Below are 24,540 nucleotides of genomic sequence, written 5' to 3'. Positions count from 1 at the left end.
TCATGGGCCAATTCCTTTCATTATGGGTCAGCTGTTAAGAACACTGCTGGATTCAGGTAAGTTACTTTTAACTCCAGGTTAGTTATTTTAACTCCACGTCACCTTGTTCTAGCAGTACTGTCTGGTATGTTAACATTCTGCTTGGTGATGACCAGTGTCCTTCTTTTTGTTCCAACACCACTACAACTGTACAGGGCACAAAAACAGTCAGATGCTGCCTCACGGTTAATTTTTTTTTCCTTCCTGGATTTGGAGGACTGCTGCCACTACTGTCCTGAGGCAGGCTGACCATCCTTTGCTCTTCTAGGATGCCAGTTGTGTCAATACCCCCAATACCAAATGGAATTTTCATGCACAAATAGTTCAAAAGGTTTACCAAGTCCAGTAGTCCCAGTGCAGGAGCAGTCATTGGAGCATGCTTCAATTCCTGAAAGGGTTTGCTGCATTCAGGCTCAGTTCTTTTTTAGAAAGAGGCTCAGGAGTTTGACAGATAGCCTCCTTTCTTTCCTGGTGCCGACTCCTTTGCCCATGTGAAAGAGCAAATCTCCTAAACTGCAAGTACCCTTCCAGTTACAAGGTGAAGCCTTTCCACAGAACAGTTCACCTGAGCCAGCAAAGGCCTCTGCAGTGCTGCACCAATCCCTCAGCCTCAGGACAAACTCAACCAGCTCATTGTAACAGAGGAGCCTGTGGCCAGAAACTTGGATTTTTTCTTTTTCAAACATAATTTGTGCATTTAATTTACTCGATACATCTCTTCCTAGTATTGGTATAGGACATTCAGGTATATAAGGAAATTGATGGGCTAACACAAATTTACCAATTCCTAATTTTAATGCTGAAAGAAAGGCTAATTTTCCTTTTGCTCTGTCACACCCACATGAATTGTTTCCTGACTAAATTTTCCTTTAGGCGTATTTAAGACTGAATACACCGCTCCAGTATCTACTAAGAAATTCCGTTTGTCATTCCCAGCATTAATGTAATCCCCAGAGGTTCAGCTGGGGATGACACCTCCAGTCCCCATCACACATCTTCTAACAGTGGGAGCCTTCCTGCCTGATCAGGAGATTTGGGTGAAGTCCAGGGTCCACCAGTTCGTGTTTGTCCCTTTCCCCACAGATATTCCCATTTCCAGTGGCTCTTCTCTTAACAAAATAACACACAGACCTCTTTACAACTGTGCCTGTAATTCCTTCTCTGCCTTTCTCGGGCTTTGTTCTGCTAATGCAGCTTTCACTCCTAATTATTGTACATGTTCCATGCTGCTTCTAACAACTTACTCAGATCCCTAGGAATAACATATCAAATCATTACCTAGCTTCACAACTTTCTCTTGGTCTTCCCCACAAATCTGTGCTACAAGACTAAACCCTTCATCAGTTTCCAAACCCCAAATCCTTTCTTCTACCCCCCCATCAACTTGATCATTTGTGCCTCTTTTGCCTGCAGCTGGAGGAAAGTCCCCAGCTGCAACCCTATCTACTCTCTCAGCCCCTCTTGTCCCATTGTGGCTTGTTATGGGCCCTCATGGCCCCTCTCTTCCACAACCATACTTTATACAGTGTTTCCCAAAACTACAAGCCCAGCAGCATTGTTAGGCTTTTTTCTTGATCTTTCTCTAAAGCTAAAATCACTAAAGGACCCCGTAATAACAGGTACTCTGGTTGTGTGTGTGTAAAACAAATCTACATACAACACCTTAACAATTATGGATTCCTCAGCTCCAGGGATTGTATTAACTGTGTGCCCCCCTGCCTCCCTTGTCTGCCCTGTTATGGGCTACAACTTTCACAACCATGGTCACTTACTTTCTTCTTCCAAATCCACACCCACTCCATGCCTTTGTTCTCCCCTTTGTGCTCCTCTTCCTCAATCCAGTCTCTCTTTATAGACTGATAAATTGACACAGAAATGGACTCCAGAATTTTTTTGTGCTTTTATCCCCATCCACATGGCTAACTTTCTCTGCTCGGAAATCTTGTGCAGTTTGCACGGGAGAAATTGGCAGGATCTCAAACATTAAACAATTCAACCTTCCCTTGTTTTATAGAAGTAAGCTTATAGAAATAAGCTGGAGAGAGAGACAGATGTGGTTTGACTGTGATCATGTGACCAAATCACCAGCAAAATGACAGCTGATGGCAGCTCCTCTGAGCCAGGTTAGACTTTCTAGTAGACCCATTTGAGCATTTGCAACTTGAAGATGCACTGCCTGAATATGATGATTAAGGGGGATATGCTAATTTATGTAAGCAGAGCAACAAGGGAGTTCAATCAGCAGAGCAGATGTTCTGATATAAACCTCCAGAAGCCAGTACATCCTGTAAAACCTACTGTGTTTGGTTTTACTGGAATCTATGTCACTGACTCCATTCACCCTTTTTTTTCCTTTTTGCTGTTAAATAACAACAACTTGGATCTGCTGTATCATATATTTGCCTTAAGCCTGTACAGGTTTTGCTGGCTAGTGGCTCAAATGGCTCTGCTTATAAGAGGTCAGTAGCCCAGAAATCAAGGGAAGAATGAAGAAATATATTAATAGTGGAATGTGTCCACCCAAAAGGCAGAGGAAAGAATGAAGAATAAATCTAATTCATGACAGAAGGAGTTTTAAATTGCTTCTTCCAACAGCATGCAGGGTGTATTACAGCTAAATAAATTAAAAAAAAAAAAAAGATTAACAAAGACCTCTCTGGATTTTAGGACAAGAGCTTACTCTCTTTCTCATTAACTTCAAAGGATTTATCATACCACAGAGTCCATGTCACCTTGGCTACCACCAGCTCCAGAGAAGGTAATGTACAAAGAACCTTGTAAAGCTTGGCAAAGATTGCTGAGCTGAGCCAAGTTCCTGTAAAAAGAAACAGTTGACATTAGAACACAGAATAAGGCAGAAGGGGATTTTTGTGCCTTGTTCTCCTCTAAGTATAAAAACAATTTGAATCTTCCACTATTGCTGGTTTGTCTGGAGTATTTTTCATTTGCCTATCTGCCCTGAGGTTACCTCTGGTCTTTGGCTACTACTTCAGTATCATCCTTTCCCTGCTCAGCTCTAATTTATTCCCTCTCTTCCAAAGGAGCAGCCCTCTTGTTTTCCAGACCTTTTCATCATTTCCTTCTTTCTTCTCTAGGTTTCTCCAGCCCACTGAAGAAGTAATAACATTTGCCTAAATACAGACATTTTCCATCTCAGTAGATGTGAGTTACTATAATATATCACTCAAATCCCTGCAAAGTCCCCTTCATTTTCATGAAGTAAGATCAGGAAGATTTCATTGGGATTTCCCTCTGTTTCTAATTACTCAGACTGGGAAATGGGTTGTTTCTGTCAAGCATGCAACAAGGCTTGATAGGTTATCCCTGATGTAGTTTTATCAGCAGAACTTCCTAATCTAACAACAAAAAAAATAGCAGAGAGATTGCCCAGTATCACTCCTGCTGCCCCTTTTCCTCCCCACGCAACAGCAAGGTAGCAGCGAAAGCAAAAGACCACTCCCAAATACAGAAGAGATATAGCCTAAGATAATTTGTTACTGGGCTGTTTTGAATACCCTTGAGGGAAAGGTTAGAGCTGCCTGGGACACCAGCTCAGCTCTGGGACAGGGACCGCGGTGCGGCGTGGGAGCTTCCGCCCGCTTAGCTTTCTCCGTGTTTTCACGTATTTGGCCGTGAGTAACCATCCCTGCCGCCGCCTTCTCGGACGCATGCCCAGGTCTGAGGAGGGTTTCGGGCGAAGGTGGGCACTGGGTGCCGGGCGCGGGTCAGCCTGACAGCGCCGCCGGGAGCTGGACCCCGCCGCGGGGACGGAAGGCGGGAGCCACCGCCCGCGACTCGCTTCTCCTTTCTCCGTCCTCCCTTCCTAGCCGGGAGAGACTTCCAGCTGCCGGGCTCAGTCGGCAGCTGCCTTCGAAACCCTGTGTGACTCCAGTAGGGGGAAAGTTTCTTTGAAGTTAAGGGAGGTTCCCAGAAAGTGATGGGGGGCGGTTTGTCCAGGGAGCGGCACAGCCCGTGGCTCAGGAGCCCTCCGAGGTGCGGTTTTGGGAGGCGCAGGAAAGGATTTGCGCTTTACTTATCCCAAGCTTTAATGCCTTTTTTTTTTCTTTTTTTTTTTTTTTTTCTTCCGTTCTTTTTGGGTTTTGTTTCCCCACCCCCTGCAGCACCCGTGATTGGAGTTGTGACCTAAAGGGACTTCTTTGTTTCTGTGCCCGGTATAGCTACACGGTATAGCCTCGTTCCTCATTGTATGAATTCTTGTAGCTGCCCCGGGTGTCTGCAATGGTGCTTTAATGGGTACTAAAGCAGTGAAGCAAAGGATTGCTACTGAAAACTCTGCTTGCCTGCAGGTGCGGTACATCTTCCACTGCTTTATAAACAACTCTGTGACTCGATAGTTTCTGCTTGCTATGCTGGCCCTTGATTTCTGCATGCTTGTAGGAGTATCTATCTGAATTTCTTATAGCCGTGCTCAAATATCTGACTACACAAACTTTTTTCACTGGGCTCGTTGCTCATAGGTTCTTGTTTGCTGATTCTACACATACCAACTTGGTCTCTAGTTGTTCTTGGTAACTGGAGAGTTGTATCAGGAATTGTTTTAGCACATTGTGTTTAAAATTTAAAGGTAGGTTACGGGTTGTGGGTGTATGCAGTGTGTACACAAGTTTGCTGGCAATTTGTTTTAAAGTACTTTTTTCTTCCTCTTTTTTATTGATTTATTTACCAGCCCTTCTTTTTTAACCTGTGTAATATATAAAATGCTTCTCAGTTGATTGTCTCTTCTATTTTTTGCACATTGTGAAAATCTTTAAAAGGTTGGGCTTTGTTTAAATTCTCGACAGAAGATGGTCCCAGGATGCTTCAGCTAGTTGTGCAGGCATTGGCAAAAAAACTCAGCAGTGGGTAGAGTGTGTTACAGAGGTATTTTTTACAAAACTATGTTTCCTCTTGAATAGAACACCAACTTCAGTTCCAGGCAGGTCTGCAATTCAGGTGTAGGAAACAGGGCAATAAAACTTGTCAAGTCTTGCTGTCTGACCCCAGAACTACATTCTTTTTCACATGAAAAATCTGTTAATTTTTGCACCCTGAATGTACAATATCGCCAGAAAATGATCTGTCATCTCTCCTTGTCTTTCTTTAGGTGAAGCAGATTTTCTCTTCCAAAATGACTTTACAAGCTCTGGTTTTGTGTTTGGCATATTCTGGGCTTGGAAAGGCCTATGGTAAGTTGAATTTCTTGAAATCTGCTTGAAATTGTTTGGGGAACTGGTTTCAGATTTCTGAGACTTCAACAGAGTAAGAGACAAAAATAGGTGAAATACAGATTGCTGGTGCTGCTTGACTTACATACTTACATAGCTGAGACAGAGACATGGAGCTGGTAGCTGTGACACAAATCCTCCTGGAGCAGCATTTAGACAGGAAGGACAATAAGCATCCATATCTACAGTGACACTGAACACCATTGTTAACCTGAGTTGACAGCTTCCAAGAATGGGGCATCCCAAAAGGACTTCTTTCCCTCCCTCTCAAATGCACCAGTTCAGAAAGCCATTTAATAAAGGCTTTTTGCTTTTTACTTCTCTGATAATGGCTTGGTGTGTACTTCTCTTATGCATTCAATCTTCTTCTAGCTCTTGGGAAACAAAAATTGAATATTTGCTGAGAATAGGAAGTCATGAGCTGATTTAGTAAAACTTAAGAGGGAAGTCTGCAGATACGGGTATAGAAATAGGTAAATCTTTTTGTCTTTTAAGTAGCTTAGAAGAAAACTAAAGCCTCAGCCAATGTAAATCAACATTGATTCCTAGGAGTATGTAGGAGAGATGGACTTTTTTGCAGGGGAAAGCCACAGAAACAGTATGTAACTGAAGGAGTTGTGTCTGTGGGTAGTCCAGGCCTTAGAATCAACATTAGGCTTCTGAATGTGTGTGATATCTGTCCATTTCATTAACCATTTACTGTCATTGCAGTGGTTCCGCAGGCTGGACACACAAAAGTGAGGATGGGTGACAGTGTGACTCTGAGCTGTGCCCTGACAAAACCCATGGATGTTCTGCAAGTGACATGGCAAAAGGACTCAGAAGAATTACATGATAATATAGCTACATACAGTGAAACAAATGGATTAAAGATTCAGAAGCCCTATGAAGACAGAATGAATTTCACAAGTTTGGAACTCAACAAGACAAGCATAACTTTTTGGGACACTAGAATGGATGATTCAGGATGCTACAAGTGTCTCTTCAATGCTTTTCCTTCTGGCCCTCTCTCGGGAAACACCTGCCTGAGTGTTTTTGGTGAGGTTTTCTGCAGGGATATGTCTCTAGTGAAATAAGAGGTGTTTTCTCACCCACAGTATTTCCTTGAGCAGATTCAAGAATTGCAGTGATAGGAGCATCCCTTGGTGGAACACGATGTAGAAACAGCACTACTGCTGTGAGCAAAACTCTGTGGGTCGTATTCAAGACTATTGTGGTAATTTTGGCTCTTGTTTGTTACTCCTTGAGTAGCAGCTGAAAAACAAGGAGTGGAATCTTTCTAAGTCCTTGATCAGTCCCAGCTGGAACATGGGCAAACCAACATTGCCCACTGGAGTTTCCTTTTGGTGCAAGGTACAACTGCAGTGCTGTGAGCTGCTCTGCCAAACCCTACCATTGATAGGGAATTAGCAGATAGGAACAATAAATTATTTTACTTAACAGATTATTTTAATACTTGGATTTCAGATTGAGTGGAATCTTTGGGGTATATGACTTAAGTGTGGGGGAAGGAGTATTGAGTCATGGAGGGGACCTGACCCAGGGAACTCTTCTTGCATTCCTTGCCATTGGGCTCAGTGTGAATCCAGTAAGTTTTGCTCTGATTTGTAATGGTTAGGCTGCTAATACTGCTTACAACCAGGTGCTCACTGTGGTGATGACTTGTCTCATTTGTGTGTTGGAAGGTCTCAATGCATCTGTCCATCACAACATTTCTGAAGATCATTTGATAGTCATCTGTAATGCTAACGGCCTCCCAGAGCCCACCATCACCTGGAACAACCTGTTCAATTCTACTCCTACACAGAAGACAGTCCAGCACAAAAATGGGATTGTGTCCATCACCAGTAAACTGGAAATCTACAACATTCAGAGCATCAGTGCACAGGATTTGATCTGCAGAGTAAGCAACACAAACGAAACATTTGAAATGCCTGTGAAAATAAAAGGAGGTAGGTGAGCAGTACAAGCAACTTGTTAGCATTTTCTTGGCTTCTATGTTTTGCAGTAGCATATTTGGATAGGAATCTTCTGGGAGGAGGAGGGAATGGGATGTTTATATGTCAGGATTTATTTACATCCACTGTTGGCTTTGAGGTAATAACATATTGGAGTCCTATCTAAGAGGGGAAAAAAGCCAGACTGAAAGCCAGCTAGGGAGATAATGCATTTAGAGACACTGTGCATTTTGCAGAAAGTTGAACTTAGGTTTCCATGTAGGCCTTCATAATTTTTTTAACAGCTTAAAAATAAATATGTAATCTGATATCCAGCTGAGTAGAATGATGAGTAGAAGCTCTCTGGGTTGCTTGATGAACTCAGGAATTTTGAAATTCATAACAAATTGTCTCTGATTCAAATGTTTCAGTTCAACTTACCACATGTCTTGTTGTATTTAATCTGTATATGATATTTTAGTTTCTCTGATTTATGGCCAAGGCACATGTCCACTGCGGTAATGGTCAGAAGGGATCAGTACTTTCAGGCATACAGGTAGGGGGTCAGTTGAAGATACTTACATTTGGTTTATACAGAAATCTTAGATATATTAATGTAACATCTGAATATCTTGTAGTTTTAATTTTTTTCTTCTTCCAACATTATGTTCTGCTGGAAAGACTTTCACCCTGTTTCTGCAGATAAGGAACAGAAACATTAAAAGCTGAAGTACCATTTTTAGTTCATACAGGAGCATTGACTTGAGTGATTTAAAATTCACATATCTCTATATCCAGAGCCTTAAATTGAAGACCACTTGTAAATTAGCAAGACAGGAAAAGCAGCTTGCAGCTGTGGGTTGATTCTGAAATTACATGCTCAATAAGTAATTGTTACAGGAATAGTAGTAAAGAGCAGGATCTGATTTTTAAATCTGCTCTCTAAACATTCAAAAGCAATTTAGTTCTTAATTCTGAATTGCATTACAATTCTGAAAAAGCATACTAGTCTTTTTGTCCTGTCTCCGGTATTCTTTTGTTTTGGTCTTTTAAAAAGCAAATGCATATCTCAGCAGAAAACTAAGACTGTTGTTATTTCTTGCTAAGTGGATAAAAAAATCAGCTAACAGCTTGTTGTTTTAACAGTCTTATATTTTAGAGGACAAGAAGTTCAAATGAATAGTTCAACATATCTTTGTTAAAAGACATGATAGTTTTGGCTTGAGTCAAATAAATTTCAAGTCATGCAGTTTTCCAGCTAATGTCAGTGAACATTGAAATGAGCCTTTTGATTAATAGCAGTCAAATGAAGTGGTAATGTCTAACCAGGGAGGAATATTTACGCTCATCTGTTGGGTAGAGCTATTTTCAGGCAGCAAAACACAGCGTGTCTTCTTTTCTTAAAATTAATGTTGCCTTTTCAACAGTGTTAAGTGTTTAAAAGTAAATATAATAAAATTCTGGGTGGACAAAAAAAACTCTTCTGAAAGTGTTAAGACTTGTATGAAGTTCTGCTTGTGTGTGTATGCCAATGACTGTATCAGGTATAGGAATCATGTCAGGTAAGACATGATTTACTTTTCTTCACATTTCTGTGGGCAAGTAGCTTTGTTTTTGAAGATACAGAGGTTTATTTTCTCTTTTGAGCAATTGCTACATTCATTTATCTTAGCAGTACCTTTAACCACATCAGAAGAACTGCTGTCATTAATCAGACATCCTCATGGCTTGTTGTAGTTTTTTCAGAGTGAGATTAATTTGCTGTGGATGTTTTGTTGTTTTATTTTCGTAGAAGAGGGATCGTCACTGCTTTGGCTGGTGATTGTGGTGCTTTTAGCAGTCATCATAGTTCTGATTCTGATTATGCTGTTCTGGAGGAAGATCCTGTGCAGGAGCAGCTGAAGTGGTGAGTCACCAATGCGTGGAAGCATGGTTTTCCTAGAGCCCATAATAAGGTCTGTTCATCTGCAGAGAAGAACAAGACTTGTTGGGATACCATTTAGGGGTATGAGAGTGTCATGCTGGACAACTTAGTAATAATAAATAATAGTAGTAATATGTTTACAGTTTTCGAGGTTGCCTCAGTGGTGTCTAAGAGCTGTTTTCCCACTGCCAAAGGACAATCTAAGGCTGAGAATTGTGAGGGAAGGATCCAAGCAGAGCAGAACATGCTGCTCTTGGTTTCCTTGGTAGTAACAGTCTCAGAAGAAGTAATTCACTCATCTTTCACGGAAGTGAAATTTTCCTGGAAGCCTACAAAGTGTAGTATGCTCATATGGTTTTTGGCAGATGAAATAAACATTGGTGAGGAACCCACTCATGCAGAGTGATGTCCCTTCAGGTGAATTATTTTCTACTAGTCACGGCACCATCTTTGTATTTTTTTAAGACAAACAGGGTAATATGATGAAGAAGTGTCCTCAAATTTGGTGCAAGTGTGCTTCCTAATGATGAATTAAGGAGAAGTTGAAGTCAGTGTAATGTCTTTGAGTCTCTTATCCACCTGGTCATGGATAAATTAAATTCTCTAGTCTTAAGTAGTAGTAACATAATGAACAGAAAAAGACTGGGGGGTGGGGGTGATGAGGGGGGCACCATAAGCTTCAGAAATCACAGAAATTTGATGGTCGTTGGTGGTTTCACTGTTGTTTAACTAAATCCAAATTCCATGTCTGGCTTTAAATTCCACTAATATATTTAGAAACACCAGCGCATATTTACTCAGTTCCTGGCTATATACCTGCTTCAGGGCAATAACATGATATAAAGAAATGTTGCAAGGAGTATCACACCTGTCTATTGTGAATTTAGACCTACAGCACCTACTATTAAGAGAGTTTGACCTAATGAATCTGCTACTATCAGAGACACAAAAGTCTTCACTGAGAAGAAAGAGAAATGAACACTTCGTACACCCCAGATATAATGTCTTAATTGTAAAATGTATGTGAGGCTTTCATCAATCCTATAAACAATTAAGAAGATAAAATTTCTGCTTGAATTTTCAGACCAACCTGGAATTTAAAGAGCAAGTTTGTTCTTAAATATTGCTTTTTAAAGGATCTGAAGAAAAAGGTGAAGTGCTCACAATAAAAATGTATCTTTATTCTAGAACAACCATTCCAAACATAAATGAGCCTGTACTAAGAATACCATGAAGGAGAGACTTTGAGATGGAGGTGATCTGATAGAGCTTTGGGATCACCCCCTGGAGCAGATCTGAGATTGACCCGGAAAAGAGAAAGCAAAAAAGCACAGGCGCTGCTTTGCAGTGTTTTGAAGTCCCTTCATTGCATGGCAGATGAGATGCTCAGATGTAAGCAGCATTGCCTTTGCCTCTTATGCTATGTCTGCGCTGGGGCCCGAAGCTGGACCAGTGTCACTCAGTGAAACAGTGCTTCATAAGACTAGGTTGTTCATCTTTAGAGTAGGCTGAGGATGTTAATGTGTCCTAGCATGATTCTGGTTCCCTGGGCAATGCCATCATGTGGGTTCAGCTATAATTTGTAACAGGGCCATCCCCAGCAGGCAGCAGGTTTCTTACACCCTACACCACACGCTAGGTATCGGGCTTGGAACCCCCAAGCCACTTTGTGTATCCTTGCACCATGACTTGAGTCACATAAGACATGATTTACTGCTGTGGAGACACCACTGTGATTCAGAGCAACAGAGCCTACAGTTTCCCTTATTTGGTGGCTAAGGATAACTAAAAGTTTATCTTGTGTAGGCTTCCACTTTCAGTTTCTTGGGCATCCTTAGAATACTAAGAATATCTGTGGGGTTACAGTAATTTTTAACACTATATTTACAGTGTGTTACCACTCCACAAGTACTATGATGAGGAAATCCCCTAAACTACTTAGCTTTGGATCCTACTCTGGTTTTGTGGTGACTTATTTCTCCCTTGATCATCTGTAAAAGATGTTTATGCCTTGGTTGTAGTCAGTTCACCCAGAAGGCAGTTGTTGGGGAAGATGAAATAGGAAAACCTTATAAATATGATTGCCTGGCAAAAGATTTGGAAAATACAGACATTGAGATGAGAACTAGATTTGAAATAGCAAACCTTGACTACTGAATAACTGGAAAACAATAGTATAGCCAGGCTGAAAGCGATCCCCCTTTCTGATTAAACAATGCCCTTTACCTGCAGATAGGTCCAAAGGTCAGATGGAATGCTCTGTCTCACCCCCCAATGTATGGTTCATCCCACACCTGTGGCCCTCCCCTGCAGTATCAGGTATCTGTGACCCCATTGGCCCAAGTCCTGCTCCAGCCCACCTTGAAGCCCCCTGATAAAGTGTGCCCGAGGGACCGGACGGGACGCTCTCTTGGTTCCTGTTCTCCCCCCTCTCTCTTGGTTCCTGTTCTCCCCCCTCTCTCTTGGTTCCTGTTCTCCCCCCCTCTCTCTTGGTCCCTGCTCCCTGCCCTGGCTCATTTGTCCCGCCTCCCCATCCTTCTCTCTCCCTCTCCCCCTGGGCCTGCCTCGAGCTGCAGCTGGCAGCTCCAAGCAGGGCCCTTGCACCCATGCCCTTTCTAATAAACAGCATATATCAACCCGACTTCAGAGATCTCTATCTTCAACCGTCCTGGACACCACCGATCCCCGCAGCAGTAATATCTTGCAGAAAGCCCTATTCTGGTTTTACCCTCTGTTGGCCTAGGACTGGGTGGAATGAGGAGCAGCACCTACTGATGTACTTTTGGAAGTGCTGTTTGTAACAGCACAATAGAGAGCTAACAATAGAGAGCTAACAATAGAGAGCTAATAGCACTGGCTCAAGAATGTCTAGGGCTTCAGTACTTCTTTTCATTCTGCACTAGATAATAAGCACAGCCTTTCCAGGCTTGTCAAGATGCTCAGTTTTTAAAGTAAAACAGTAACTTTTTATCTGGGTGGCTGGGGAGCCTTCTCTGACAAAGTTTCTTCAAAGTGCTTTTGTTTCTGAGAGTATGGTTAGGTTTTGCTATGCTTTTATTTTTGTTGTTCCCTTCCTCTTCATGGTAGACACCTGGGAACCAGGTATCAGGGGCTAAGAGTCAATGTCCTATCCCTCAGGCATTTGCCTTGTATACCTGTTACAGAGCATACATACATTTTGGTTCTCCCTGAAAATGTCCCCAGTGAAGTGTCTTCACAACATTTGTGTATAAGTGACTGAGCAGCCTTTGTAGCAAGTGCTGACACACAAGCTTTGGAAAACTCATATCTCATCCTCTACCAAGTAGGCAGGCAAACCCCGCTGTGCCTATCACTCAATTTAAGTGCAATGAGCAGGCTGCAAAAAATCACCAGGCATAAATTCTCCCATGCCTGAAGTTTCTTGATGCTGCTCATCTGATAAAAAGTCAAATACTTTCATTCCTTACTCAAGTAGTAGAGCTTAATTGTAGACCAGACTGAGATAAAGCAGTCCAGTTAAGAAGCCAGGTGCCTGGGTAGAAGCAAAATAAGACTATTAGCCTGAATAAATTCCTGTGACTTACCTGTCATTTATGTGTCTTCACTTGAATGCTTTCCATAGCATCGCTTGCTTATTTCATGGCTTGCAGGATACTCGTATTTCATCCTGGCCAATTACAAAGCTTTATAGTTAATTCTCAGGATGTGTCAGTATGCAGGGGGATAAAATTCCACGCATATGTTTTTTCTGGAGGCTTGTAGTAGCCTGTGAGGAAAGACTACTTCACAAATGCATATAAAGGCCAGAATGTTTTTTTTTTTGGTTTTTTTTTTTGGTTTTTTTTTTGGTTTAGTTTTTAGGAATTGGTATGTTGATCTCTCTTGGGTAGCTTATACAGGTTTTGCCATGTGAAAAGCTTCAGAAATATTCGAATAGTATAAGAGAATTCACAGAATTCACAAATAGTATACTTGTGTTTAAAAAACTATAACGAGGGAAAAAATTTGGGCTTCTAATTGAGTAGATATGATACTGAATAGATAAGAAAACTGAACAGAATAGGTTAACCTGGAAGAAGAAAACTTGAAGAGTCATAGAAGAAGATCCTAGGCCAGATGAAAAATTCCATTCTGCAGAAAGCAGCTGTGTAGAAATGTGTTTTTCCTGTTTAGAAATCAAAACATTCAGGTTCTCCTTCAGTGAAAAAAAGTGGAGATTTTATGAAACTCAGATGTAAGCAGCATTGCCTTTGCCTCTTAGTGCTATGGTTTACTTGACAAGGCGGTGTTTGGTCAAATGTTGGACTTGATGGTCTTGGAGGTCTTTTCCAACAGTAGTGATTCTACAATTCTGTTTGTGTCTGAACACAACCAGCTGTGTTCCAAAGAAATGCTGAACCTCAGTGTGCTTAATATGTTAGACAAGTATTCCAAAACAGGTCAAAAATGCCTCTTTGTTACAAGCTGGAGATCACTTAATACCCTGAATAGGAATTTAAGACTCCCTGATTGAATTTGATAGGATTTAAGATTCCCTTTTGAATTTCATAGTTGCTACAAATAGCATAGAATCAAGTCTGGTAAGTGTAAACTAGCAGCTTGGCTGATCAGCTATAATATGTGGGTATGAGAAACCCAAATTTTGGTGGCCAAATATGTCCTGGAAGGCTGGGAAATAAGTACTATGCAGGAATTCCAGTTTTTGGGAAACTTTATAAGAACAATTACTTGGTTACACTTTTCATTGTTTTGTTTATAGTAAAGATAGTAAGTAATTTTGGTAGTCATTATAGCAGTATTCTCTAATCTGTATTCAGTTTGGGGAAGGCTCTGTTTCTAAGCTCTAGTGTAAAAATTACAACTATTTTTATCTTACAACTTGGCATGTTTCTTCAGCACTTGCTTTGACATCTGATTTTCTTATTAATGAGAGACTTGGTAGTTAAGAACAATATAGTAGCAGCTTGGGTTTAGGATAATTTTCAGAATAGTATTTCCAGAGAAGCCCACTAAATACCAGACTTTCAGATGATAAACTCGAGATATAACTCCCTCTTTCCTGAGGCAGATAGATATAACTTAACTTCCTCTGCTCACAGAGGAATGAGTTTCTGGCAGTCACATCCCAGCTGGTGAGGCTCATTTTAAAGTAGCCTTAGTTTCCTCTCAAGTGTGGCTTTAATGAGAGTAGGAGATTATATTTGTTCTATTTTGAATTCCTGAAAAATAGCAAAAACTATGCAGTGAATATACAACAGCCTCATTCCTTTACCCTTCTGAATACTAAACCAAAAAAAAACCCACCAAATCCAAGCCAACCAAACAAACAAAAATCCCAAAAACCAAAAATGCCACAGTGTAAAAACAGTATAGACAAACAGACCTAAACAGAGCTACAGAGGGGAGGAATTAAAAAACCAAACAACCCTCATGACAAAATTGTCAATGAAAGGGTAATTCTGCTGTCAGGCTGCCCATCAGGTTTCGTGCAGACATAATATTTTGCAACTCAGTTGAAGTTGTTTTCTGGGTTTAATCACACACTTTTTTTAAAGACAGCTTCTGTTACCTAGTAATTCCACCAAATTTTCTGTTCACAGAAATGTACCTGGCAGTACCTTCTGGTCTGTATCATGTATAGAGGGGCACACTTTGCAAGCTTTCCGTGCTTTAGTGCTATCGTTTTCTTGTGAAGGACAGGGATGGCTGGTGTTTTGTTTGTTTTCACAGTCATGTTTTGCTGGGAAAAGCATGCTCCTTATCCTGCTTTCCTTTTAGAAGAGCCAGGAAAGGGGAGTGGCAGGAGGAGGAAGGAGGGTGAGGTCGCATGGGTGAATTCTAGTCTCCTGGGCCATGGCTAGGGTTTTTGTCTGGAAGGATTAAATAAATCCTGTTTTGCTACCAGCAGGATGAAGGTAGTGGTGTAGGAAACATCTTGGAGTTTGTCCTGTGCATCCAAAGGAGTCTATGCCACTAAAACACAAAGCCCTTTCTTTGCAAGCAGGGAGGCTGTACTATGTGACTAGTACAATTCCTATCCTGTGCATCATATTTGTGCTCATATTGCATTAAGAAGTAATTTTCTGGTCCTTCCTTCTCCTTTTCATTCCAACAATAGGGCTTTGTATATAACAAGAAAATTAAATGGGTGGCAGCAGAAAGGGAGAACAAATAGCATTCCTGTAATATGTGAATAGTTGCCTTCCTGTTTCAATTTCTCATTCACTTCCTTGGTAAGAATTATTTATATACTCAATTCCAAAATACTTTGTCTGAATGCAGGGAAGGAACCTCTTTCATACTCCTCTACATGAAAAGTAAAGATGCCATATATTTTATTGTTGTCTTCAAAGCCATGTAAAGATAGAGTTGCAGACAGAATCTCAAACATACAAAATATATTCTGAAATATCAAATTACTTATATACTCAATATATGTGTGTTAATTAATTATTGGTGTATTATTACTAGTAAGGAAAGTTGGTTAACTTTTCACAGTTTACAAATCCTTTCAGGGTTTTGTATATTCCTTATGTCATATTCTGAATTCTGCAGAGTGTGTGATTTCCAGAATTAAAAAAGCAGAGAAGTTTTTCACCAAAGGGTGGGTTTGCAACTGTTGCTCCCACTTTCCCCACTGTGCATTTCTCTTCCTCCTGTCCCAACAGCAACTACACTGCTAACCTAAACCTAAGGCAGTGACTCATCCTTTCCTGGGGTTGTGTTTGTATTTCCTAGGATCCTTGAGGATTTCCATCCATCTACCAGATCATTAGAAGCTAGCAGCCTGAAGTCAACATTACACATAGTGACTTGACTGGCTGGAAAGCAGCCAAAAAAAGGAGATGATGTCTTATATACTTCCCTATCTGGAAGCTGAGTTGATCACTGAAACGACTAACACAATGTTTGCTATCTGGTCTAGGCCCTTAATCTTAAAATGTAAGACTGGAGGGACCACTTGGTCTGCTGCTCTGCAGAGGAGGAGATTTTGTCAGGCAAAACCTTCTTTGCCCATGCCACTCTTGGTGTTGCTGCTGGGCAAAATGTATTTGACTTCTTCCAGTTGAGTTTTGAAAATGTCCATGGATAGAAGCTCTGCAGACTCTTTCAGGATTCTCGTCCAGTGCCTAATTGCTCTTGCAGTAGAGAAGGATTTAATGTTTTGCCAACATCTCTGCAATTTCACTTGCAGGAACTCTGAGCTCGTGGCCCTCTTGCTGTCATCTGGTTTTTCTTCTTCCTATCCGGTTGTTCCAACTCCTTTTTCTCTGTCTGGAAAGACCTGCTGGACTCAAAATCACAAGACTCAGACCACAAAAAATTTGGCAAAATTATTGGGGAAGAGCAATAGGTCTCCAAGCAGGTGACTAAATAAAGGCAGTAGCAGCCACAGTTTGGAAAGAAGAATTGTAAGTAATTTGTACAATATAGAAATAATTTACTTTATTTGACTTTTTTCTAATCCTGGGATATTTTCTTCTGTGTTTTCTGGGTTTTTTGGGGATGTGTGTGGTGGGGTTAAATATATCAGTGAGGAGGAGGTGGTAACAAAGGCCAGTAGTGGAAGACTTGTCCCTATCCTACTCCTTGCTGAGCTGTCAAAAGGCATGGATTTTGTCAGTAGCTTTTGTGCTCATCTTATCCACTGTTCAGAGTAGTCTTCCTCCCTGTCTTCATCCATTTTTATTGTGTCTTTTTAAACAGAGATAAATTGCTTAGCTGGCCAAAAGCCATTATTCCATGGCTGGACCTCACTGGATGGGATGTCACATGCTGAGCTCACTGTCCTGTGTCACTACTGTGGCTGCAGTGATATCAGCTGGCAGTCTTACAGAGACTGAGCTTAGTGATTTGTCATGCTTTTGGTAGCAGATAAAGACACTGCACCATTCTTAGGAGCTGGGACCTAATTCTGCTCTTTTCCCAGGCTGGATTGGAGCTCCTCTCCCACCATCCCAGGTTACTCATCACCAGGTTACCCAGCCCAGGCCTGCTGATCTAGCCATTTCCAGGCTTAACCTTCCAGGTGCTTGACCCCCTCTGACTGGGCAGCAGCAGGTTGCTCAGGAGGGCCATGCACTCCTGGGCGTTGCCCTGCAGCTCTTCATCTGTGTGAGGGGTTGAAGGCTCCAGGTGCCCTCTGCCTCTGTGCTTGTTTTGGTTGGGACAGAGTTAATTTCTTGATAGAAGTTAGTATGAGGCTACCTTTCTGACTGTCCCCTTCCCTCCTGGGGGACTGTGCAAGTAGCTGAGTGGTGCTTAGTTGCTGGCTGGGGTTAAACCATGACAGCATCTGAGCACCTTCTCAGGGCTCTGCGCCTGCCCCACAGGGCAAGGATCGCTAAATGCAAGCCTACCTCTGGGTGTACCTTCTTAGTGGCCCATTTTACTGACAGGACAGACAGATGAGAGGACTGCAGGGGGTCCTCTGGTGATTTTTTGTTCAGCTGACGAATGCTAGTGTTTAAGGTGTTTCTCCATCTCCCTTCTGTCTGAATGTTTGTCATTGTATCAGGATCATTAACAGTATTCTCTTTTCTTTTGGCTTTGATGAGCATTTGTTAGTGCATCTGAAATACTCCTTTGTACCAGAGTGCCTAGCATTTTGGATTGTGCCTTTTATGTCATATGTTTACTATGTCAAGCTGAAAAATCAACATTGGAGGTTTAAAACTTAGGACTCAGTGTTCAGAACAAGTATTTTGCTGGTTCTAGAGCCGTGGCCTGTCCAGAGTCTGGTAAAATCTTTCATGTGTCTGTCTGCTTGTGTTACTGAAGATGTGAGGGATGATGTTTGCTCTACTATTGTAGGCTCAATATGAATTATTTATTTGTACATTTCACTTTTTCTAATTAAAAAAAAATAATCTGATCCAACCAAAACACCGACTGGTCCTTTTTTTTTCCTTACTTGTTTGGGATACCAGTGTGGATATTCTCAGTTCAGTCAGAGAGAAAAAGAGAGGGTTTTTCTAACCAGGCGAGAGCCTGGGAGACAGTTGGGAAAGAATGTAAATAATTCTCTAATCTATCTTGTTGGTCACATTGTTTATAGATACGTTCTGCCACTGTGCGTCATTCACTGCACACCAATGGTGTGAGATGTTTTTACTCTAAGACCAATGAAATAGGTCCGCAAGATGTTCCCTTTATGTAGAGCGGTGCATTTGAATTAATCAGAGTTCATTCTCTAGCCTTTGACTTGGAGTCTTCTCGTTACTGTCCTGCTCTACAGCAACATACCAGAAATGCATCATTGCAAGCTGGGCTTTTTAGTAGTTTTGATTTATACTTTGCTTCATTTCTGAACAGAAAATGGGAGTTCATGGGGCTTTTAGGGTGTTTTGTGGTAATTTTTCTTTTTAAAAGAAAGTTTTGAACAAAACTTTTGAGATAAATTTACAGCAGTATTTTTGACCACAGCAGCTGCAGTTTAGTTCAGTCAATTAAAACAGTGTATATTTTTGCAATTATTGTCTGTGTCATGTTTGTTGCTTAATTATTTTTAATCTAAAGTTACATGGTCTACTGATATGTTGTCTGTCTTTTCTGTATTTCCTGGATGAAAATAAGCCAAATAAAGCAAATTGAACAAAAGGCCATATAATTTCTTTCATTTGTAGCACAGTGCTTTTGAGATTTTATAAGTCAATGAGAGAAGTATCATTCATGAACTCTAAATGTATGATTAATTCCTCTGGAAAAGCAGTAGTGACCCAGTGTATTCTTTAATACATGTGGCCTTTTGAGATCAATTGTGAAACCACAATAATTTTTGTTTGTCATGACATCAACTTGCACTTTTCTTCTTAAAAGATGTGGTAATGAGAAACTTGAATATAGTTAAAAGGATGTGTCAATGCTACTGTATCCCTAGAGGAGCTGAGTGTCATGGGATTGTGTCCTAGATCTGCTTGTCTGAGCTATATTTGTTGGTAAAATACAATAGGCAGTGATTTCTAGAGGTTTTCCAGAGAATGCAACATAAACATTGTATTTTCTCAAGGATACAAATGGTTGCTGGTGATGGCTTCTGAAGAGCTTCCTTCTGGATGCTAGCCAAAGGTGCAAGTCTTGTTGCTGCAATACCTCACTCACCCTGAGTGATGGGAGACTGTAGTTCCTTCTCCTTGGAATTTGTTGCTATAGAACAAGGCATAACAGTTTAATCTAAAAGAGAGTCAATTTAGATTATGTGTAAGGAAGAAGTACTTTACAATGAGAGTGGTAAAACACCAGAGCAGGTTGCCAAGAGCGATGGTGGATGCTGCATCCCTGGAAACATTCAAGGTCAGACTGGATGGGGTCTGAGCAACCTGATCTAGTGGAAGATGTCCCTGGTCTTAGCAGGGGGGGTTGGACTGGATGGCCTTCAAAGCTCCCTTTCAATCCAAACTCTTCTATGATTCTAAGAATCTGACGCTCTCAGATCAGAAAGCAGTGAGCCAGCAGTGCTGCTGCCCAAGCTGTGATTTCCCCAGGAAGAAGAGCAATGTTTGCCATGCACAAGAGCAGAAGTGATGTTTGCCTGGTCCAGGAGCTCCTGGCACAGCTGGCTCAAGTGCTGCTTAAGCCACCAGTTGCAAGGTGGGTTGTGCTGACAGAGCAGGGCAGGAACCAAACAGTGCAGGCTGAGGTGGTTCAGGCTGGGGCTGAGGTATGGTAGCAGAGTTAAGTGACCTTAGAAAGAGTAGATTGGCCACTTTAACTTCGCAATATGTAAACATGTGCAGAACAGCATGTTTCCTCAGGGAAACCTCAAGGTCACTGTAAAATCTATAAAGGGTTGCTTTTTTGGCTGACAGCCTGGTCCTTAGAACCTGTCAAAACGTTTGCTTTGGTTTTCAAGTCACAATGCATTGTTTAATTCCTACAGATGTCTCCTGTCTTTGTGTTATTTTATCCCTGACATGCTCAAGGATGTCATTATTCTAAATTGTGCTGACATAAGAGACAGGAAGGTAAAGTGTCTGTGAGAAGTAACATAACCACAGTGATGCAGAGAGGGTCTTCCAACCACCAACATGCAGGGCTTGGTTCTTATAAAAGATAGAATTTAAAAAAAAAAAAAAAACACTTCTGATCACACTGTGAGAATGACTTTTCCTTTTTGCCTTGGATGTTTTGAGTGTTTTCCTGTTGCCTTGCCACACTGACCACCCAGCCCGAGGTCAGGCAGCTGCTTCAGCTGCCTCTGAAGTAGTGAATGCATGCTTGTGTTTTTTCCTTTATCCTTTCCTTATCCTTCACCAACCCATGAATTTTGCCTCTGCTCATTGGTCCAGTTTCCGAGTCTGAGAAGTAGATTTGGGATGCTTCTGGGTGACTTTTCCTTATCGTGTCATGCCAAGTGCCTGCCTGCTTCACTTCTGTGTCTCCCAGCTGCTGCTCTGCTAACTAAAATGCTGTTTGTTTTGAAAGCATTGTGGCAGCTGCTCTCAAAGTCTGTTGCATAACAAGATGTCAAGGAAGGAAGCTAAGCTAGAAGCTAAGAGGATGTATGGTGGGGGTTTGTCTGGATTTTTTTTCCTTAAGATGGATTGAAGTTAGTAGCAGAATCCACACTGAACAAGAACTTGCATGTTGATGACCAGTATTTTTTCATCCAGAAAGGCTTAAAAGTCTTTCAGCTTCAAGTTGAAAGCACTTGATTGTTTTTTGATGACCATATTCAGTGAGCATCCTGGGAGATGGTAATAAAGGGAATTCGGTGCTTTGCGTCACTCTGCCTGCAAGAAGGAAGTGTGGCCACCTGGACAGGCAGAACTGGGAAATAAAGAATAGGATTGCAGCCCCAGCCTCACTAATCTTCGTTTCCTTTGAGGAAAAGGAGGAGACATATTTCCTTACTAATTCCAGTCTGATAAATTACTTCTGGAAAACAATGTAGCTAAGTGTAGTGGTTGACAAAAGTAAGTTTCCCACTTCTCACTTAAAACAGAGGTTAAGCAAGTTGGTCCTTGCTGATGAAGTATGGATCAGACAGATTGTTTTTGTAAGAGTTTGTTAATGTAATTTGATAAGGAAACACACAATGAGAGAATGATTTATATTTTATCCATTCCTAACGTGATCTTGATTTCAACTTCTTTCCTCCTGATTTTGCCCTTCTGCTGTTCAGCCTTCCCTGATTTATTGTTCCTCTTGGTCCTGGACAAGTTCCTTCCTGTTCATTCTTGTTCTTTGCAAAGGACTTGGCCTGAAGCGTGCTATTTTCTTGCTTATGTGGATACCCTCTCCATCTGATTTTTCCCTTTCCCTCTCTGGTACTTGAGTGTTCACAACAGTCACTCCATGACTGGAGGGTGTTTTCATCTTCCTGGTTCACAGTAACCGCAAAGTGAAAATAGCTCCTGTGAAAGCTTGTCCTTGTTTCCAAACCAGGAAGCAGCCCCTCAAGGAAAGACAACATGGACACCAGTAGACAGACCTAGGGAAAATGTCCTGCTCCTGTCTCTCTGCAGGAGCTCCAGAGAGCCCAGATCCTAGGCACGCACTGCCTGGAGCTCATGTGGAGCCCACTGACATGTGTTCGCCTCCCTTGCTGGGCTGCATGATTGTTCCATCAAAATGTACAGAAAAAGAAAATGTGCAGCTAGGGGCCTGAGCAACATGGTCCATGTCTCAGCATGGATTAAAAGAAAGGCATACTCTCACCACTGTTACATGCATTAAATTTGATTTCTCTTAAGCAAATGGTTATTTCAGCTGACTGATCCTATCTAGGGATGATAAATATTGGCATTCTCTGGTGTCCTTTATCATGTCACACCTGGGATAACATGGCTCAGTTAGTTAGAGCATGGTGCTAGTGAAGCCAAGGTGGAAGGCTCGATACCCATATGGGCCATTCATTTGAGAATTGGATTTGATGATCCTTGTGGGGTGCCTTCCCACAACTCAGAATATTCTGTGATTCTGTGATAACTTTGAAATTCACTTAGTAAGTCTCGTTTCCTTTCTGGACTAATTAACCTGGGAGTGAGAAATCTGTGATGATGAGAGCAGCAACTAGGAAAACTCATTAGGCTTTGATGGAAACACAAGAGAATACTTTCTTGGACAGCGTGGAAGGTATAATGTTGGGAATGAGAGATTAGAAAACTTGGCGTGAGAGAAAGCTGGCTTGTTTCCCTGACAGCTCTGAGTGTCCCAGCATAGAGTGGCTGCACTGGTGAGATGAGAGAGAGCTTGTGTGTCGTGCTCTGTCTCCAAGTGATGCCCCGGAGTCGGGTAGCTACTTGTGCTGTTGTCTGTGTAGAAGAACAGGATTGGAGTTGAGTCAAACAAAGGTAAATGTGTTCTGTTTCACCTGAATTGACAGTAAGATCTCAGATTAATTATTCAGGAATATTTTTGCACTTAGGTATATAGTGCTTCCTGGGATTGATATTTTAATTTTAGAATTTTCAGGGAGTTTGTCACAATGTTATTTATCATGAATAGGGTAAGAGTGCTGTTGGCCAGGGTTCTTCTATTATGAACAGTTCTCCTCTCCCACTGCCCTCAACACTCCCATCTCTTCCTAATTTGCAGCTGAGAGTCCTATCTTCTAAACTGATTTGGGAACCAGAGGGGATAAATCTTATTGCAACTTTTAGTAGTAGTCATGAGCTGAGATCCTTTTCACATTTGCTTCACTGGAAAGATGATTTGTTGCTCTGCCTGCAGTGCCCAGCCATGTTTTTGTTTGGCTGCCTGTCAGAACTGCAGTGTTTGAAAAGTGGCAGTCTGGCCACATGAGCAACTGAAAAACTGGAATTGGAGAAATTTAGGTCCTGGAGTAGGTTGGCTGCTTCCTAGGCAAAAGTTGACTTTTCCCTGGAAGAGCAGAAATCCCAGTGTCAAGGAAGAGTAAAGACATGAGTTCATAAGGCTTACATAGGAGCTATTTGGTGGTCTACCAAGAATGAGAAGCATTGAGGGGAAATCCTTCCAGTGTGGTCCTGTCCCCTACAAATCAGTAAGGGAGCAGAGGTGGTGTGAAGCCCTATGATGGATGTACAGCATCAGGCTATAGAGGTTACTCAGCATGGCCTTGTCTAACTATCAAGGCTGAGGTTTTTGCCACAGTTTCAAAGTTGGATTTCCTGTGAAGTGCTTTTTTGGGACTGTTCAGGATCATGTGAGATCATGTGAGACTCTGAGTCTTCAGACACATTTGTATTTGTGCTGTGCAGACCAAATTTCTGTGAAAAATGTTAATTTGATATTAAATTTGAGAAAGATTAAACTCTCTGCTGTGGGATAAATGTTGTGCCCAACAATCCATATAAAGGGATTATTATGCCTTTATTTTTTGTCATGTAAGTAGCACTTCCATCTATGGGAATAATCTCATTCCCAACAGGAGTAGGAACTGTGTCTCTGCTGGCAACCCAGATATTTTCCCTCTCCCTTCTGACACAGCTTTCCATGTTAATCTAGCCAAGAGAAAGAATCAAGGGGTAAAAATTAACTCTAGAAAACTGTATGGGCACTCTGAAATTTTTTTATGCTAAAACCAGGGAAGACAGAGCCATTGAGAAAGATCAGATTTGGAAATCACAAATGGTTTATGTAAGCAGCTGACAATCAACTGGAAGAGATTTCTGGTTTCCTGGGAACAATTCTCAGGATGTTTTCCCCTTGTGTTTAAAATGAGGTTTCTGCTTCAAAATCCTCCCTTCTCAAACTTTTTTGTATTAATTAAAAGGTTGGTGCTTTAATATAAGAGGGAAGACATTCCTGGAAACTACACAATTGCTTCTTCTGTTTGTTATGACCTTTTTAAAGTCTGAAAATTTGAGGGGTTAAGTGCTAAAAAATAGGCATAAACTTACTATCAGCCTAATTTGTATTATTTGGATAATATGACAAATTATTTAACATTAGCTGTAAATCCTCTGGTCCATGGTTTAACTTCACTTTTGGGGTTGCACAAGAAGACTCAGTTTAATATCCTTGCTTTGCTTGCACTGTGTATAGAGTGGCTCTTTGGATGGTGTGTGTATAATCCATGCCATTATGGAATGGGCTTGGGCAGGCACAGCTTTCATAATAGTTAGAATTTTGTATTTCTAACTGCTTGTATTGGTACACATTTGTTAGCCTTTCCTGCCAAAATATCTCGGAGAGTTTTAGAACTGAAAGCATTTATATCCTTTTGAGGAAGTAATTGGCTTGGAACTGTTTCTCAGAATAAATTCCACTGAACAGATATTTGGAGAAGAGGGTCTGTTTTTATAACTCTGTCTCAAAACACTATATGTTTTAGTTCAGATTTGGTATGATTTAGCTGTTTGGAAAGCATTTTTATCTGCTGGCATACACATATATAGTGCATTCTATTTTTGAAATTAAGAGTTTATTCAACATTTATAATTATGGTGTAAATAATGTTGACTCAAGAAAATAAAGTATTACTTCATCATCTTCACTGCCACAACTT

At 41.2% G+C, this 24,540-nt stretch overlaps 1 protein-coding gene across 7 annotated transcripts; it reads left to right on the top strand.

Moving 5' to 3' along the window:
• Positions 1–3,652: 3,652 nt before the first annotated feature.
• On the top strand, positions 3,653–16,303 carry CD200 (CD200 molecule). Of its 7 annotated transcripts, none has more exons than XM_068180715.1 (7): positions 3,654–3,671; positions 4,161–4,224; positions 5,144–5,225; positions 5,976–6,302; positions 6,950–7,216; positions 8,994–9,107; positions 15,846–16,303. In XM_068180715.1, the coding sequence occupies exons 3-6, from the start codon at positions 5,168–5,170 to the stop codon at positions 9,101–9,103; spliced, it is 762 nt and encodes a 253-aa protein (XP_068036816.1). In that variant the 5' UTR covers positions 3,654–3,671; positions 4,161–4,224; positions 5,144–5,167; the 3' UTR covers positions 9,104–9,107; positions 15,846–16,303. The 7 variants fall into 7 exon arrangements, with proteins under 7 accessions (XP_068036819.1, XP_068036816.1, XP_068036817.1 ...); XM_068180713.1 differs by lacking the exon at positions 3,654–3,671 and adding an exon at positions 3,869–3,921; XM_068180711.1 differs by lacking the exon at positions 3,654–3,671 and adding an exon at positions 3,962–4,032.
• Positions 16,304–24,540: the final 8,237 nt, after the last annotated feature.

This window comes from Anomalospiza imberbis, chromosome 2 (genome assembly GCF_031753505.1).
Source record: "Anomalospiza imberbis isolate Cuckoo-Finch-1a 21T00152 chromosome 2, ASM3175350v1, whole genome shotgun sequence".
Classification (NCBI taxonomy): domain Eukaryota; kingdom Metazoa; phylum Chordata; class Aves; order Passeriformes; family Viduidae; genus Anomalospiza; species Anomalospiza imberbis.
The sequence above is the reverse complement of the archived record's forward strand: the minus strand, read 5'-3'. Positions and strand labels throughout refer to the sequence as shown.